Source organism: Euleptes europaea, chromosome 2, assembly GCF_029931775.1.
Source record: "Euleptes europaea isolate rEulEur1 chromosome 2, rEulEur1.hap1, whole genome shotgun sequence".
NCBI classification, from domain to species: Eukaryota; Metazoa; Chordata; class Lepidosauria; order Squamata; family Sphaerodactylidae; genus Euleptes; species Euleptes europaea.
In genome coordinates this window covers 103,534,840-103,553,542 of record NC_079313.1, presented here as the reverse complement: position 1 = coordinate 103,553,542, position 18,703 = coordinate 103,534,840, and the positions used below count along the sequence as shown (strand labels likewise).

The window sequence follows — 18,703 nt, the reverse complement described above, 5'->3', positions numbered from 1 at the left end:
TATATATACTTTCCATATTTCTGAATTCCCCCTAAATAAATCTTTGTTTTTAAGTATCACTCTATTTTGCCCTTGAGTTAGGATTCTAATTGACACAGCCTATGTTGCTCTAGTTATGTACAAGGGAGGATTTTTGAATTATGAAGTTGTAAAATCCCTCCCTTTGTTAAAAGGATAATGGAGCATCAGTTTGTGGAACCCAGACCTTTCCCGCATGGTCAACTCACTCCTGATTTCTTGGCAGCTGATCCACAAACATTGGAATCGGTTTAGGCACGGTTCTTCCACACATCTGCCCCCCCTTCTTCTACATGGCCATTTATGCTTGGTAATTAGTGGTGCTGAATTGCCCTGCAGATTTTTTTTTTTAGTTTTGCACACTGAACCGTCATTCAGGAAGTGACTGCGAAGCCGGCGCATACCTACTTCGCATTTCTTAAGAACCCCTTTAACTCGACCTTTTGTGTTTGCTCCGCCCTTGCCCTGAAGAATCCCCCAAAGAAGCATGCAAAATTCACAGCCCCCTGTTAGCTATGCAAACAGAGGTTGCTAATGGAAGGAACAAAGGAGCAGGTGAGTGTGTGTGTGGGGGTGGAATTTCTCCTTTTGCGTTGGACCGTGAATAAGCATGTGAAAGGTCGCATTTAAAAAAACAGCTTTGAGAGAGCATCAAAATTGACCCTGCATAAATGGCCTATAAGTCTTAAATAATGAGGATTTGGGGGGGGGCTGTTATTATTGGTGTCATCATAAGGGGTGTCACGCCACCCCTATTTTTAAAAGATGGTCCTCAAGTATTGATATATTGATGTAGTGTTGCAATATTTAAGCTGGTTCTCTGAATTCCTAGCTTTTTTTTTTAAAGTAAGTCTCTAGTCTTTTCCTTCATGGAGATATATGGGAAAGATATAAGGAAAAAAGCAAATCTCTAGGAGGGGAAAGGGTAGAGATTTGCTTTTTTTAAAAATGAAAGCTTGGAATTCAGAGAACCTGCTTAAACTATCATTACAACACTACATCTATATATTGATATTTTAGGGTAGCTTTAAAAACAATAAAAATTGAAACCACTCATCTTCAGGGAGGGGGGAGGAGAGGGAGTGGTTTGATGATGACACCAGTCCAGTCATTGAAAGGTGGGTTGGAGGTGGGTGGTTACGGGTAGGACAAAGAGAAATGACAGAAATATTATGCATGAGGAAAAAGCCAACTCAAAATTGGCTTCCAGAAAACACTTGGGCTAAAAGTGGTTTTGAAAAAACCAGGATAATAAAAAAACAAAAACCTCAAAGTGAAAACGGCACAATTGGGGGATAGACCGAAGCAGTGTGAGGTCAGAATCCATGGCAAAAACTCATATGGAAAAGCCCCAAGATTTTTCTATCTGATTGGATGGAAGTAGGCATTAGAATATGAGTCAGAATAGAGCAGCTTCCTTGATGGAGATGTCAGCGTGAATGTGGATTGTTGTGTGTATTGTGTCACACCACTGCAGTTCTTTATAAGTCAGCTAGAACAGTGATTCTCAACCTTTTTAGTGTGATCACCCAGAAATCAAAATTTGCTTTGTACAGTAACCCACCCAGGACCGGCCCATGTTTTTGGTGCCCTAGGCAGAATATGACCTTGGCACCCATCTATGCCAGCATTCCATTTGCTATAGTGCCCAACCAGATGTTTTTGAGAAAACAACAAGCATCACACAAGGGTGCAGCTGCCTCTGCTATGAACCCCAAGCAGATGGGAGTTCATCTCCTCCTCCTCCTCTGCCAGTTGGTCAGACCTGGAGTGTGAGGAGGGGTGCTTGGGGTGTGCTGGGTTGAGGAGAGACATTAAGATACATTACGATGAAAGATGGCGGTGAAGAGGTTGGCGGCAAGGGGCTTGGTGCAGTACATCTTCCACAGCAGGTAGAGCACTCAGAGGCACTGTAGGGGGTTGGTCAAGAGGTTGGGATGCTGAAGAAGCAGCACCAAGACAGAGCCCATGCATGCACAAACACCCTCTTTCTATCCTCCTGAACAGCTCCCACCAACTCTCCAACCTTCCCCCTCCTTCTTTCAGCTACTACTGTGAAGTTACTAGTTGCCAGGTGGACTCCCCCCCCCCTCATTATTGTCACAAAGAGGGAGGCAGAGATGAGAATGTGAGAATGCACAGGGCAGGAGCTGCCATTAGGGAGGGCTGACCTTTGACTCACTTTCACAGGCTTCGCGACCCACACGTTGGGAAACACTGTGCTAGAAGAGTCTATGATACTATGGTGGCTTATCTATCTAGTACACTTTCTGTATTCAGAGTTGCTGACTAAGGTGACTAAAAGCCTGATATGTGCAAGCTCAAAACCAAATCTCAGGCATTCTAGCTTTAATTTAAAACCAAGAAAATGTGTAGCGGTCTGATTGCTTAAAAAACAAAATAAAAAGGCATTGAAATATAATAGAATGTCTTCCCTGAAGGCTCAAAAAAATATCAAGAAATACATATAGAAAGAAGCCAAACTTTTTGTTCAAAGTATCTGTAGTTTTAAAATAAACTTATTATATTATTTAAAGGACCAAGTCATTAATTTGAATCACTGTAGTAAATAGCTACAACTCACTGTATAACTATAGACAAAAATTGTTGACTCATGAAAAAATCTTAGCCTGTCCTCATCAGAGCTAGGAAGCTAAGCAAGGTCAGTCAAAGGTAGTACTTCGATGGGAGACCACCAAGGAAGACTGGGGCTGCTACACAGAGGAAGGCAGTAGCAAACCACCTCTGCTTATCTCTTGCTTTGAAAACCCCATGGGGTTGCCATGAGTCTTTTGTGACTTGATAACACACAATAACTAGGGTTGCCAACCTCCAGGTACTAGCTGGAGATCTCCTGCTATTACAACTGATCTCCAGCCGATAGAGATCAGTTCACCTGGAGAAAATGGCCGCTTGGGCCATTGGAATCTATGGCATTGAAGTCTCTCCCCTCCCTAAATCCTGCCCTCCTCAAGCTCTGCCACCAAAACATCCCGCCGGTGGCGAAGAGGGACCTGGCAACCCTAACAATAGCTATACCCTGACCTGGATGGCCCAGGCTAGCCAGATCTTGGAAGCTAAGCAGGGCTGGGCCGGCCCTGGATAGTACTTGAGTGGGAGACCACCAAGGACTGGGTGCTATGCAAAGGCAGGCAATGGCAAACACCTCTATTTATATCTTGCTTTGAAAACCCCATGAGGGGTTGCCATGAGTTGACACCCACATGAAAAAGGTCAAAAATATTAGGTCCAGCCAATATTTTATTAAGTCCAGCCAAAATGTAACAAAATAATGAGTATGAACTTATGAATTCCACAAACTATTCTTACAATGGAAACCAGGAGGTATTCAAAACTTAAACTTCATAGTGATTAGTGCAGAAGAAATTTCAAGATACATCAGGGACTTTTGGGATGCAGGAGCAAATATTTAATCTCTTCCGTTGAAAATATAAAATGTAGGAATTCATCAGAACACTCCCCAGCACTACCTGGAACTTACAAATTTCAGTAAAGCTTGAGAGGTGCAGAAAAAAATCTTGTTTCTTATATTGACAATGATAAAAATCAGTGTTAGAAGATGTACTAGGCAGCAAATCAATAGAAGCCAAATTGGATAGCGTTACCTAGTGGTGGGAGTGCATGTATTTCTGCCTCTCCCCCCCCCCCCCCCCATAAGCAGAGTCCCATTAGGATATCTCTTCTCTGGCTGTAGAATCCCTTTTGGAATGGCTAAATGTAGTATTTCCCCAAATAGACGAAATTCTAGATGACTTTAATGACCTCCACAAATAATCCAGAAATAATAGTGTTTAAATAGGGTCAACCTAAATATTATAATATAGTAAGTGTAATGTTTTGACTTCCCCAGTTCTGGGGCCCTGGGCAAGCAATGATGGAGACGAATTCCAGGCATTGGAAGTAAGTACTGTCATCTACTGGTGAAAAACAAAATTGCAGCTTTTTTAAAAAAAAATTTCTAAAGAGGTAGCAATGTTTCTTTATTTTTCTTTATTTATAACCTGCCTTTCTGCTGAGACTGAAGGCAGATTACATACTGGAAAACAAAGCATCGAATGAACAGTGCAACAGGACTAGGATTACAAAAATTAGGAGAAGGCAATAGAATTAGGATTGGTGGTAGAAAGTGCCGTCAAGTCACAGCCAATTAATGGTGACCCTGTAGGGTTTTCAAGACAAGAGATGTTCAGAGGTGGTTTGCCATTGCCTGCCTCTGTGTGGGCTGAGAGAGTTCTGAGAGAACTGGTGACTGGCCCAAGGTCAGTGGAGGAGCGGGGTATCAAACCCAGATTAGAGTCCACTACACCACACCGGTCCTCAGAACTAGGATTACAGAATCAGAAAACAATGAATTGCCTAAGACAAGATATACTATAAGCAGTGCAGAAAGTGGCAGTACAGAGGTTGAAGCCAGTGCAGTAAAAGCAATATCAACACATGAACACATGAAACTGCCTTATACTGAATCAGACCCTTGGTCCATCAAAGTCAGTATTGTCTACTCAGACTGGCAGCGGCTCTCCGGGTCTCAGGTAGAGATCTTTCACATCACCTACTTGCCTAGTCCTTTTAACTGGAGATGCCGGGGATTGAACCATGGGACCTTCTGCATGCCAAGCAAATGCTCTGCCACTGAGCCACAGCCCCTCCCCATATAGCTACCTACAATCCCTTTCCATTATAAAAGTGCTCTTCTGAACTGTTCCATTCTACTACAGTTCTAATCTCTTTATGAAAATGCCTTCCTGAACATTTCTGTTTTGCACATTCTGTGAAATGATAAAAGTGTTTGAACTGCCCTCAGGCAGGCCACTCAACAAGGTGGGAGACACCACAGGGACTGTGAGTAGACAGGCAGTTGTTGATCTTACCCGTTTGCAGGGTGGCACCTTCAGAAGGCCTTGCTCATAGTGTTCGTCTGTCGTGACGCTGTAAAGAAGGACTAGCTTTTTGTTCTAGCACAAGCTTTTTGTGGATTAGAGCCAATTTCATTAGATACATGCATAACCCACACCTGTGTGGGTTCTATGAGGCTAAATCAGGAATAAAACTTGTAAGATAAATGAATTTAACAAAAATGTTAAACTCAAAATCCTATTTATTTATTTATTGTTTCAATTTAATACCCTGCTCTCCCCGGCCACGACTGGGCTCAGAGTGGCTTGCCATTTTCTGCCACATTAAATATCCCTAAGATTAGAGAGCCAGCATGGTGTAGTGGTTAAGGTGTCAGACTAGGAACTGGGAAACCCAAGTTCGAATCCCCACTCACACCATGGAAACTTGCTGGGTGACCTTGGGCCAGTCACATACTCTCAGCCCTGACCCTGGCTAGTATTTGGATGGGAGACCTCCAAGGCATACCAGGGTCGTGACGTGGAGGCAGGCAATGGCAAGCCACGTCCCAATGTCTCTTGCCTTGAAAACCCCACAGGGTGGCCATGAGTCAGCTGTGACTTGATGGCAAAAGACGAAGAAGAAGTTTATTAAGGAAAGCCCTGTTTCCTGTTTCCGTATCAGGTTTTTATCCTGAAGCCTTTAAGAAAAACTGAGGGACAGTGCCTCTGATCATAAATAGAGTGTTCTTTTTTCATCTTAAGAATGCCTGCCTATTCCAGCATTTGACATACAATATCTTTGTCAGTATTATAAAAAGTCTGGACTTCGTATACAGAAAACAGATGATTTTTATACTATTTTTGTAACAATTAAATACATTTTTACAGTTTCCTTTTAAGAATCCTTTATGCTTTCTAACCATATAATCAGGTCCTCCTTATTTCATATATGGATGAGATATAAATATATTCTTGAACCAGTAACACCGATGTGGATATCACCTCAAGAAATGTTGACATTACGCCCACTTAGATTGGACAAATTTATCACCTACCAAGAGTTAATTAACTGGGAAGGAAAGAAAAGCTCACTAAAAGACTTTCAGTTACTTAAAGACGATTTACAATGGCTTCAATATCATCAAATTAAATCAGTATTTACACAAGATATGAAGAATGGATTCTCTAAAGAAAAATCATCTTTTCACAGGATGCTATTAGATAATAATACTCAACTGATTTCTAAAATGTATAATCTTCTTTTAACAATTTATTGTGAGCAGGAAATAATCAAACCAACAATGATTAATTGGGCTCAAACTGTGGGACATGATATTGCTCTAAACAAATGGGAAAGACTATGGGCGAAAGACCTGAAAGGAATAAATGCGCAGTCAATTCGAGAAAATATCTATAAAATGATGTATAGATGGCATTTAACGCCTAAGAAGATTGCAAAGATCTACAAAGTGACATCCCCTAAATGTTGGAAATGTAATAAAGAAGTTGGTTCTTTTTATCATATGTGGTGGACTTGTGACAAAGCTAAGGATTTTTGGGATATGATTTATAACGAATTAAGACTAATAGTACAAAAAAACATACCCAAAACACCAGAAATGATGCTATTAAGTATGATACCTGATGATTTGTTAAAACACAGGACTTTTTTGATTTACGCGACTACAGCTGCAAGACTGCTTTATGCAGCAAAATGGAAAGGGGCAGACACTCCTGGGAAAAAAGACTGGACTATGAAAATGTTTGAACTGGTGGAAATGGCAAAACTTACAGCCATTTTAAATCAAAAAGACAATGTTCAATTTATGGGGGAATGGGAGGCGTGGATGAAATATTGTGAATATGAACTAGGACTGGGGAAAATGGAAGAATACCTTTTAATCTGATCTAGATGACATTGTTAACATAAAGAAACGTAATCAATTATATTGATAGTATAATGTGATTGAAATCTAATTGAGATATAAGAATAATTAAGATCAGACCATATCACGATGGGATAGAATACTTTATTAAGAGGCGGACGGAGGTGATGGGGAAGTCAATAAATTTTCCTTTATTTTTTATTTTTATTTAGCACTTAAACAATTATAACAACATTACCTATGATTTAGTTTTTAATACTACGTATATTGTTTGTTAACATGGAAAATTTATATTATAAAAACCAATAAAAAAAATTTCAAAAAAAAGAATCCTTTATGCTTTCCCACAATCATAAATAATATCAAAATATATTATGTGATTCTTCCCTTGGGCTATTTTAAACAGTCCATCCCATAATGGTGTGTGGACAATTTAATTATTATCAATGTTCATTAATGCTAAAAGCTGTAAACACCTTCCCCTTCTTTTTATTAAACAGGCTGATAATGCTGATTACTGGAACAAGCCTGGACTCAGCCAAATGTATAGAGCTTAAGGCCCACAAAGATATCAAACTTGAAACCATGTAATGTCACATCTGCATTAGATATGGGAAGCCGCTGCTGCAGAAGTCATTTCCCCTTCTATGACTCACATACAAGAATTTGCATTTACACACTTCCCAAATCTGATGTGGTTCATATGGGTTAATGGACTTCCCTTTAAGTTTTGTACTAGGCCGCGCGTGCGTTGCGTGATGCAGTCGCGTGCTGCTGAAGAGCTCCTGCCGGTGGAGCGAAGGGACCTGGTAAGCCTATCCTTCCTGTCCCTCTAAATCAGCTTCTCAAACATGAATACGATTGCTGGATGGGACAGCCAGATTCTGCCATGTCCCACATTGCTCCTTCCACTTATATTTTCCCATTATGTTAGGACTTAGCCCTTTTGCACAGGGCTGTCTTACACAGGCGTAGAATACAAAGTATCTGTGTGGTTTTTATTGTTTGAAAGAAGCTGTGGTAATAACATATTCTCTGACTTGATGTCACCCACCAGGAACCAATGAAATCTGCCTTATTACTATAGAGCCTTAAATTCTGGACGCCTTTTCAGTTTTCCACACAGGTCCATCATGATTTAACACCTTAAGCTCCGTGAAGAGCTTTTGAAGAATAACGGACTCATTTGTTGTGGCTTATCAACATAATTTTTACCTCAGCTATGTTAAACTTTTGTTAGCAAAGGAGGAAGAAGAGTTACTTTGGTGTAGCTACAGGAAGTGGACGTTTGGGCTACGCCAGCAAGAGAAGTATGTTTCCGCTTTTGGCATGGCCTCACTTTCCATGCCTTCCATCTGGCAAATGCTGATAAGCTTTGCAGAACTTCAAACAAATGGATCTCGTTAAACGTCCTGCAACTCTGAGCGGTTGCAGTTTGCAAGACAGTTCCTCAGAGGAGAACATTTTGCTTTGCTGAGACTACGTGGTGGAATTCTTCAGGTAAGTCTGCACCAGCTCCTCCATCTCACCGTTTGTTTCACCGTTTTCTTATTTTTAGTTTGTCTTTCTAGTCATTCTTTCTTATCCTGTGCCCCCTGCTCTCTCTTCTTGTTCTCTCACACACCTTTTTTGCTAGTTGGCAGGAGTGGCTCTGGCTGACTTTATGGAGAATTAATGGAATCTGCCATTTCTCGCTTTGTCCGTTGGTGAGCTCCAAAGTTTCCATCTTGCTGGAGCATCCTCTAATAAACAAGTGATCCGGTCATCTTATATGAGAATAAAGCTTCAGCACTCTAAACCAGACGGTATGGTAGTGTTGCTTCCAACAAAAGTACTAAACTATAAGATACCAGCTGCATAAGCCAGAGTGAAAGATGCTGTGTAGGAAAAAGCAGCGGGGTGTTGTAGCCCTGTGCATTGTGGTTTCCATGTGGAAGATTTACAAGTCTGTTTACCTGGGATCTTCACCTTCCTCAAACGACATTGGAGAATGGTCGATGGAAGCATCGTTCTTGGAGGGGAAACCTTGCAACTATCACAGGTGCTTTAATCTTAGCAACTTGGACTGGTTCTGTGAACGCTTCAATGCCTCAGTAAACTGCCTGCTGAGTCCTGAAAACCCAATAGTCCCCTCAGGAGTCCAGCAATGGTGGCTGGTGAGTATTTTACCACATCCTTGACTAGTTCCCTTTGACAACCAGCATGGTGTAGTGATTAGAGTGTCAAACTAGGATAAGGGGGACCTGGATTCAAATTTGGGAGCAGCCATGAAGATTGCTGGGTGATGGTATTGATGCGTTTCAGTTAATTTCAGAGCTCAGATCACTGTTGAAGCACTTTGAAAGGTGCAAACAGTATTTTAATTCCCTTTTTAAAAACTATTAATGGTTGTCTGTCCTGGCCAGCTCCTTTAGTTATGACTGCAAGTTGTTCTAGATAGTTAACATTTTGTCTTATATTTTTTCTTCCCCCTCCTTCACCTTTTGTAGTGCATTAGAACTAAACTTTCACGTTTTATAGGTATGGTTGTGTTTGCAAACTGTGTAGCACTTGTGTTGTAATATGTATGTGCTATTTGAGCAATACATTTAGAAACTAAAAAAAAAAAAGATTGCTGGGTGACCTTGGATTAGCCACACTCTCTTTTTTAGTGTAACTTACCCCACAGTGTTTTTGTGAAGGTAAAATCCAGGGAAGAGACATGTATGCTACCTGGGCTCCTTGGAGGAAGGGCAGGGTACAAAGAAGGAAAGGATGTACATATGGTAGGGAAAGACAAAGGAGAGGGGAAGGTCTGAGAGCACACACCTAGACACTCCTGAAATTATAGGAGGCTTTTAAAATTGTTTTAAATTGTTCATATAAAACTATTTAACAGTAAAACGTTTCAAACTTTAAAAAGCATTTTATACACACACACACACACACACACACACATCTTCCCTGGGGACCCTGGACTGGGTGGAAAGGCAGCATAGAAGTTTTTTTAAATAAAATGTTTATTTTAAAAAAGTTTTTTTTAAATAAAAAGTAAAATTTACCAACTATCCCCTATGCTCTGTCATTGGTTATAGTTTCCTTCTGTAACTGCAAAATTTAAGGCCAGCTTGCCAGGAATTATACAGTTTTAGGGATGTGCTGAAAGGCAGTAGGGTTAAGTTTTCTCCAAAATTGGAGGGAAGACCCACTGCCCATGTGCTACACTTACAACTAAGGGTTGTAAGGAGCATCTTAGTACTTCATTAGTGACTCCGCTTCCCAGTCCCCAGTGTGCTGCTAGTTTGGGGCTGTGTCTGAACTTCCCTACTGACCTTTTTTTCCATTAGAAGCTGCAAGGATCACAGAATGGAAGCCAACTCCAAGAGATAATAAAACATCTGTTTGATATCATTTCATCTCCAACTAGTAGAGTTCAGGATATTGCCCACTGCAGAACATGTTCTGTAGTAGGAAATTCAGGGAATCTGAGGAACTCCAAGTATGGTGAGAAGATTGACTCTCACGATTTTGTGCTGAGGTAAGTGGAGAAGAGCGCATTGCTCCTTTGGGTGGCTTTGTACATTATAGCCATGTACAACTGTGGCTGAAAAGTTTATTTATGTGGCAGAGACTCTTCTCAGCTGCATATAACAAGTTGGGAGTTATACTCATAAGGGCGATAACGAAGTGAGGGAAGGAAAGTGAGGCACCAGAATAATGAAAGGATGAATATGATGAAATGTACTAACACACTTAGGAACATGGAGGATAGGTCCATCAGTGGTTATTAGACATGGTGACTCCATGTTCATAGGCAGTCATCCTCTGGATCCCAGTGCCAGGAGGCAACATCGAGGGAAGGCCTCGGCCTTATGCCCTATTGTTGGACCTCCAGAGGAACTGGTTGGTCTCTGTGTGAAACAGGATGCTGGACTAGATGGACCACTGGTCTGATGAAGCAGAGCTTTTCTTATGTTCTCAATTATAATGGGTGAGAATAGCTACCGGGAATAATGATCCCAACCATGTTTATAATTTTGAACTCACATTTGCACAATTGAGTGTGAAAATTCTTGATGTCATTTATTTTTTTAAACTGAACCTTGTGATCCACTCCCAACTACATTCCACAGCCCTGGAAAATGACATCGTATTCAATCTGATAGCAATCCTGATGTAGCCTTCAGCTGTTGCCACATGCTTGGCATAGTTGTCTTGAATAGAAGTGTCTGATGGCCTTTATTATATCCCCTCAGGATGAACAAAGCACCCACTGCAGGCTTTGAGGAAGATGTTGGCGCAAAAACCACCCACCGTTTCATGTATCCAGAGAGTGCTGTTGACCTCCATCCCGGAGTCCATCTGGTGCTGGTCCCTTTCAAACCCTTGGATCTAAGATGGCTGGCCAGTGCCCTTTCCTCAGGGGATATTCAGCAGTGAGTACAGTAGATATTCAAGTGGAGCTCAAGAAGTTAGGCATTCATTTGGTAATGACAAGAGTTTGGGCACAATGTTCCATGGACAATGTACTCACAATACCCACTGGGTGAAGATTATATATTTACACCTTTCTAGGGATCAATTTCCTTAAGAAGTTGTGATTAGGGATGTGCAGCTTGAAAAAAAAATCAGTATTTTTGGGATCCAGATATCAAGGATCCAAAAGAGATCCCAGTTTTCTGAGTTCCAAATACTGGTTTGGTATTCAGATCTGTTTTTTTTCTTCAGGATTCCGTTATTATTCGGCTCCATTATTCCCCATGGGGAATCTTTCCGAAGGGCTGGAAGGACTGGTTTTTGAGCAGTTTGCATCAAAATCGCAGCAGAGCTGCTGGTGCCTGTCCTTTAAATAACCTCTAAATTTCAAGAGAATTGGAACAAGAGGTCCAATTCTATGGGCCCTGAATAAGGTGCCCCCACCCAACCATTGTTTGCTGAAGGGAGGGAGGGATTCCATGCTTTCTCCAGGGCAAAGAATGGCTAAAGACACAAGAGCAAGCAAAGCAACCCCTGGTCCAAAGCGTCTCAAAACAGACAGAACCACCAAACCCAAAGAACCAATGCAGAACCAGGGAATCCTGGCAGAACTGTGGGACAATGTGGCAAGCCTAACACAACAAATGTACAACATGAAACCCAACCCATTGTCAAACCAGAGAATCATCCAAGCAGAACCAAATAGATCACTGTTGCAAACTGAACAAATGTAAAACCAGAGAATCTAAGCCAATTTACAACTTGAGAATCAAAGTCAATGTCAAACCTGAGAATACATCACAAAAAGCAAACCTGGCACAAAGATTACAATGTTGCCAGACCCCCTTCCCAATTTAGAAGGACAGAATCAAAGCCAACCCCACATGGCAAGCTGATACCAACCCCCAAGAAGACACAAACAGAACAAAAGTAAAGAAAAAAACAGTCCTGGGAGCCTTAAAATGTTGGTTCCCAATATTTCCGGTTATTACTGAATATTTCTGGGATTTTTGGGGACCCATTTCCCAGTGTCCCCAAAAACTCAGATACCATCCAGAGACTGGAATTTATCCAGAAAATATCTTCCCATGGAAGGAGGAAGACTTTTTTTTTGTTGACCTTGGATTCTCTCAGTGGGAAAATATTGACAGCATTCCAGGAGATTACTGAGCACTCACCATGAGCTTTAAGCAGTATGGTGAACCAATTCCCACAATAGCCTTGCCTTGAATTTGCTCAATTGTTTGGCATTGAAAACATGCCTAAACTTGCTGGGGGCAAGCAGGACAATTGATCACCATCTGGGAACAGATAGTTTATGCCTTCCTCCTTCCCTAAAGGTATAAATTTATTTGTTCAAAATTCTCCCCAGACTTCTACTTTCAATACTGAAAAACTTTGAAATACATCTTTAGTGATAAACTTGTCAAAATAACAAATAGAGAAACAACGATGCTTCCCATAAGCGGCAGGAACTGGGAAGGCACAAAGCCAGATTCCAGAACAGAGAAAGTTTATCTTATTTCTGCATCAGTATCCCAATCCAGTTTGAAAAGTTTCAGATGCTCAACCCAATCTATCATTAGCTTTTGGAAAAGCATAAATGCCTGTGATTCCAGTTCTAGCAATGTTGTAGAATGCCTTATTCTGTGCAAGTCTGTACAGGAAGATGTGGAGGCTGGGAAGAATATCTTGGATGCATGATTTGATTGCTTTGCTTGGGGTAATAAGAATTGTGTTGTTGCTGCTTCATCTTGCAAACAGGATCATCAGGATGACAATGAACAAGTATCAGAGCAGTGATACTTAGGCCCTTGGCCCTATTGCCACAGCTAATCACAGCTTCAGCATCTCCAACAACTTTACAGTGCCGTTTTTCCACATGCATTCTCCTTTGTCCACTGAAGAGAAGGTCTTCTTTTGCCTGCATCCTCAGAGCTTCATTATCACCCAAAGAGGAGCAAAGAAGGGCGGAAGGCAGATGGTTTGAGGGCAGTGCTGAAGCAAGTCCGAAATTAGTGAATGATATTAAATCCTCCCATTTCTTCCACAGCACATACAAACGAGTGAAACGGTTCATCAAAGCAGACAAAAACAAGGTGAGTAGATGAAGGCAGCGATACTTTGCTTCGAGTAGCTTGTGATGTCCTGCTCTTTTGTAGAACATTTCTTCCAACATTTACTTGCTCCAAGGAATGGTTTGTTCAATTTGTTAAGCAGCCAAGATATTTGGGCTGAGCGAAGATTCTGGGAAAGAAGACTGTTCCTTTAAGTGTTAAAATGAAGCAGTGCTGGGAATCCTAGAATCTTTATTCCCCATTTTTCTCCCTGAAGGGACCCAAAGCAGCTTACAACAGTACAAAAATATATTCAAAATACAACAGAAAAAAAACCCCCACAAAAATAGCGTTATATCTTGAGCTGGTCCTGGATGGAATAGGCTAGTTCATCCAAGGCCACAACCCAGCAGCCAAAGGCCCTTTGTCTGTTTCCCAGGGGCTCATGCCTCTGTCCATGCCTAAACTTTATACCAGGAGATAGGAAGTGCAAGCAAAAGCACAAGTCAGATGTTACAGCTGGCAGCTACGCTCACCCCAATCCACTCTTCCAGCTCATCAAGAGAACAATTCTCCCCACCATCACCACCCTTTGGAATTTTCAGTCTGTTGAGTCATATGAAGGTCTATGTCTGATAATTTAATTCGATAATTGATATTGAAGGCGACTCTTCATGTGGATATTTAAGACAACGTAAGTCCGAAAGTGACATAGTGACATCAATTTGCCTCAGAGGCACTCATGATAGCAGTGAAAAATGTTAATCTACAAAGGACTGATGTGATTGCTCACAGATTGTGTGCTATGATCAGAGAGAACAGTTGAGAATTCTTTCTGCAAGGATCCAAGGAGAGCCCTAACTCAATGTGCTTGGTCACAGTTGCTAGCTGTGTTCCCCCCTGTGCATCCTTTTCTGCCTCACCAAAGATATGTCCCTCTCCAGTTTCTCACCTTTTAAGATTATGCTAAGGAAGAACGGTTGCAGTTGGTTGATGGTTGCAATAGGTCAAATTGAATATAGGCTGTGACAGTATTTGACAGGCCATCTAGATATTCACCTCTTTCCTTCCCCCCAGGTTCTAATACTGAATCCTGCCTTTCTGAAATACATCCAGGATAAGTGGACCAAAAACCATGGGAAGTATCCTTCCACTGGATTGATTGCATTGATCTTTGCCACCCACACTTGTAAACAGGTATGTGTGGTGATATCTGCATCGTTATATCCTTCAGTTAACCCCCACACTTTTGAAACTGGAAAAGTATACAAATATGCATCTGACCAATTCTGAAACAGTGCTGACTCTCTTCTGTAAAGTGCACAAACATGCCAAGGTGCAAAAGCTACAGGAACCTTGACAATTACCTGGGTAGACTAGAACATAACGGTTCTTTACATTCTCACTGGATGCCTTTGCTTTCATTTTGCTGAACAATATTTAGGCTTGGCTAAGGAGCCCCGTGGCGCAGAGTGGTAAGCTGCAGTACTGCAGTCAAAAGCTCTGCTCACGACCTGAGTTCGATCCCGACCGAAGTCAGTTTCAGGTAGCCAGCTCAAGGTTGACTCAGCCTTCCATCCTTCCGAGGTCGGTATAATGAGTACCCAGCTTGCTGGGGGTAAAGGGAAGATGACTGGGGAAGGCACTGTCAAACCACCCCACAAACAGTCTGCCTTGGAAATGTCGGGATGTGACATTACCCCATGAGTCAGGAATGACCTGGTGCTTGCACAGGGGACCTTTACCTTTTTAAGGAGCCCCGTGGCGCAGAGTGGTAAGCCCCAGTACTGCAGTCCAAGGTCGGTATAATGAGTACCCAGCTTGCTGGGGGTAAAGGGAAGATGACGGGGGAAGGCAAACCACCCCGTAAAACAAAGTCTGCCTAGTAAACGTTGGGATGTGACGTCACCCCATGGGTCAGGAATGACCCGGTGCTTGTACAGGGGACCTTTGTCTTTAAGGATATTCTGGCATACAGCCAGAAATTAAAGTAGAATGGTGCTGGAGGAAAGCTACATTTGAAATACACAACTCTTTCAGGGGGAAAAAACTGGCTTGTAATGCAGTAGGATATTTTTCACGTGGAAGATCATTGCAGAAATCAGCACCACCTGTTACAGAATGGCTGTAGATCATTCCATGATGCTTTATGTTCTCTGTGGCAGGTCTCTGTGTTTGGTTTTGGAGCAGACAGCAACGGGAGCTGGCACCACTTCTGGGAAGAGAACCATAATGCTGGAGCATTCCATAAGACTGGGGTGCATAATGGTGTTTTTGAACAAAGGCTGATTGAAAGACTAGCAACAGAAGGCAAAGTGTCCTTTTATAAGTAGCTGGGGAGGGAAGGCAGCAAGGTCTACCCCAATCTCATCAGATCTCGGAAGCTAAGCAGGGTTGGTACTTGGAAGGAAGGCCTCCAAGGAAGACTCTGCCGAGGAAGGCAATGGCAAACCACCACTGCTTCTCACTTGCCTTGAAAGCCCCTTGCTGGGGTCGTTGTGAGTCCATTGCGACTTGATGGCACTTAACATGTACGCATGCAAGTAGCTTGCTCCTGAGCTGCACAATGCAGATTATGTTCCTGTACTTTCTGCATTCTATTAGGGAAGGGAAATAAATTGCACACACCTCACCTTGGATTAAACAATGGAGAAAAGGTCACAAAAAATAAAATTGCAGTGCAGCTATGCCACATGGGGATTCTCTACCTTTCGTGGCTTCAGAAAGGATTCTTGTACAACATGAGAGTTGCATTCTGCTACAGATAAGAGCCTTAGCTAATTGTTAATAGAGCTAGATGCAAGAAGCAAGTGCAAAATCACTACACTCTGCTTTGCTTCTTGTCTCAGCAGAAATTGTTAATGAGGCACCAGATGAAAACTGCATTTACACTTGATATTTTGTAGTCAATGCATAGTTAGCAGTGTACAAGTGTGGGACTTTCAAGGGCATGCAGGGGTCACCTCACTCTCCCCTCTCCATTGTTTTCTCTTTCCCTTCCCTAAAAATCCCCCTAGCCTCTCCCTCTTTCCTAACTCCTTCCCTCCTATTGACCAACCTACTTTTACCTGCATTCCATTTTCAGTTTTTCCTTCTTCCCTACCTCTGGTAGCCTCTCTCTGAGAAAAGCCTGGTCAAATTGTGTGGAGCCAGCTGCCAGGCCAGGCCCATTGTCTGGTGGGGAACCCACAAGGACTTGTGGAGGGTACCTCATTTCCCCCATATTCTCCTCTTCACACTGTTTCATCTCTCCCTCCTCATTCTGACAATCCCAACATTCTCAACTTTTTGGAGAATGAGTTTTTTTGTGAGCCCCTTGTACGAGATCTACAGGCAAGTTACCTGTCCCTCATTTCCCCAGCAAGACCCACTGCACACACCATTTCACGATCTAATAACCACCCCATCTGGTAGCCTCTTGTACAGCAAAAGAACAGAGAATGGCCTGGAAATCGAAGTAGGGTTTAGCTACCTGATGTAGGAATGCCAGCAACAGGCATTCCTACATCAGAGTGCAATTTTAACATCACTCCGCAAACACAACATAAAAGAAACACTTGCAAACAGGATAATGATAATAAATTACAGCTGCCCCTCAGCAAGGATTTATTTGCCTCTTTTCAAAAGATTTATATAAAGAACAGTGTCACGTCCAACATGTGTGTGAAAGTCAAGTAATATTGGAGAGCGATCTGTTGGTATGTACATTAAAATCTAAAACAGAACATGTATTTTTTTCTCTTAGAAAGACACAGGGTGAAAAAAAGGAATCCAAAATTTAAGCTAGACCCTTCTAAAAGTCTAACAGGACAAATTACTTGTAACTTAGAATGGGTAGCATTACTCACTCTGGAGAGCTGTAGTTACGTCACATGTTGTGCCAGAGACCAAGTTATTTTTACAATTCAGCTGCTGCTATACTCATTCCCCAGAATGGGCTACCTCATCAGAGAATAGTAGCATTGAGTAATCATCACAAGCCTTGTGGGTATGGTCTATGCCCAAGTCCTTCCCAGAGGTTCAGAAGTGATGTAGGAAGCATCTACTTCACTGAAATGTTTTCACTTTGCAGAATGGAATGAGGGCCCAGTGCATCATATAAGCTGGGATTCTCTCATCTAAGAGTGTATATGAACTGCAGATTGTCATGTTCTTATGAGACACAGGCCTTTCCTCTCTCAGATTTTATGCATGGCAGGCTTCAGCTGATGTGACACAGTAAACCTCTCAACCATTCAATTTTTGCCTAAGCACTCGGCATTTAAATATGTTCTCCTTGCTGCCTTACTTCATTTTCCCACTTTGCACTGCTGGATGACATCACCTTTGTGCCTGGTGGTGGGTCTGCTATTCCAGCAGCTGTGTGGCAGCAAGAGCTGCTACGCTGTAGCATTATAACCAATCTCCTCAGCAACGAGCAGCCAAACAAGGCCACTTCAGGAAGGCAGAGGGTCTAGAAGCCGGGAATAAACAACTCAAGGAACAGAAAGACAGGGACAGTCTGGACATGAGTACTGGCACCACCGAACCTTAGGCAGACTGAACGAGAGAAGATGCTTTGGGATTGTGAATGGAGTGTTTATTAACAAGCAGCTTTGGTGGCTCCCTATCCAATTAGGAACCAGGACAGAGGTTTAATCCTCCTCCCCACTCCATTCACCCAACTTCAAATGCCCCTCTGAAGCTGCTTGCCCAACTAGGGGACCATGCAAGTAGTTACAGGTACTCCCCAGTAGGGCGACTTTAGGGAGTTCTGAGGTTGAGAAATTGGGGCGTGGGATTTATCTCCCCCCCACCCCCGCTATGAAAAATAGCACACCAAGGCTGCCATTTACCAATAAAAAACACTTAGGGTGGTCTAGTTTAACGTTAAGTGTGAAGCATTAAGGATAAGAGCCATTTGATCAGGGATGGATGGATTACCTTGGTGGACAATATGCTTGAAGTAGCAACCTGTTTGCTCATCTGTGATGTTCATGGGTTAAACAGGAAGTCTTTTCCACAATATTTTCAATATGGTAATGTATATCAAGCCAGTTTCAGAGGGTAGCCATGTAGGCCTGCAGTAGAAGAGCTAGATTCGAGCTAGAGTCAAGCTGAATCTATATAAAACCAATGTATTTTTGCTAGAAAAGGCAGCATTCAAAGAATAGCGAGCATCAGAGGCAGAGATATACTTGAATATTGGGGCACCGGCTGCAGTGCTTGCTTAGTTTTGAAATTACCAAGGAAGGGGGAAAGAAAGAAATGGAAAAACAAAAACCTGCTGAGGGTAGCACACTTAGCGTGATTCTACTGGATCTGAAGCGGTGATGATGGGAATGTAGACAGGTATCAAATATTCAACAGTGTTATTAAAATGTTCCTGAGAAGTTATTCCACACACACATCCTACAGGTAAGCATTGGATACAACAAGAAAAAATTTG

The 18,703-nt window shown here is 42.1% G+C and overlaps 1 protein-coding gene across 1 annotated transcript; it reads left to right on the top strand.

The window, feature by feature from the left end:
- Window positions 1–8,637: 8,637 nt before the first annotated feature.
- LOC130473638 (CMP-N-acetylneuraminate-beta-galactosamide-alpha-2,3-sialyltransferase 2-like) lies at window positions 8,638–15,608 on the top strand. The gene is made up of 6 exons (XM_056845202.1): window positions 8,638–8,919; window positions 10,090–10,280; window positions 10,999–11,178; window positions 13,272–13,317; window positions 14,353–14,472; window positions 15,441–15,608. The coding sequence occupies exons 1-6, from the start codon at window positions 8,638–8,640 to the stop codon at window positions 15,606–15,608; spliced, it is 987 nt and encodes a 328-aa protein (XP_056701180.1).
- Window positions 15,609–18,703: the final 3,095 nt, after the last annotated feature.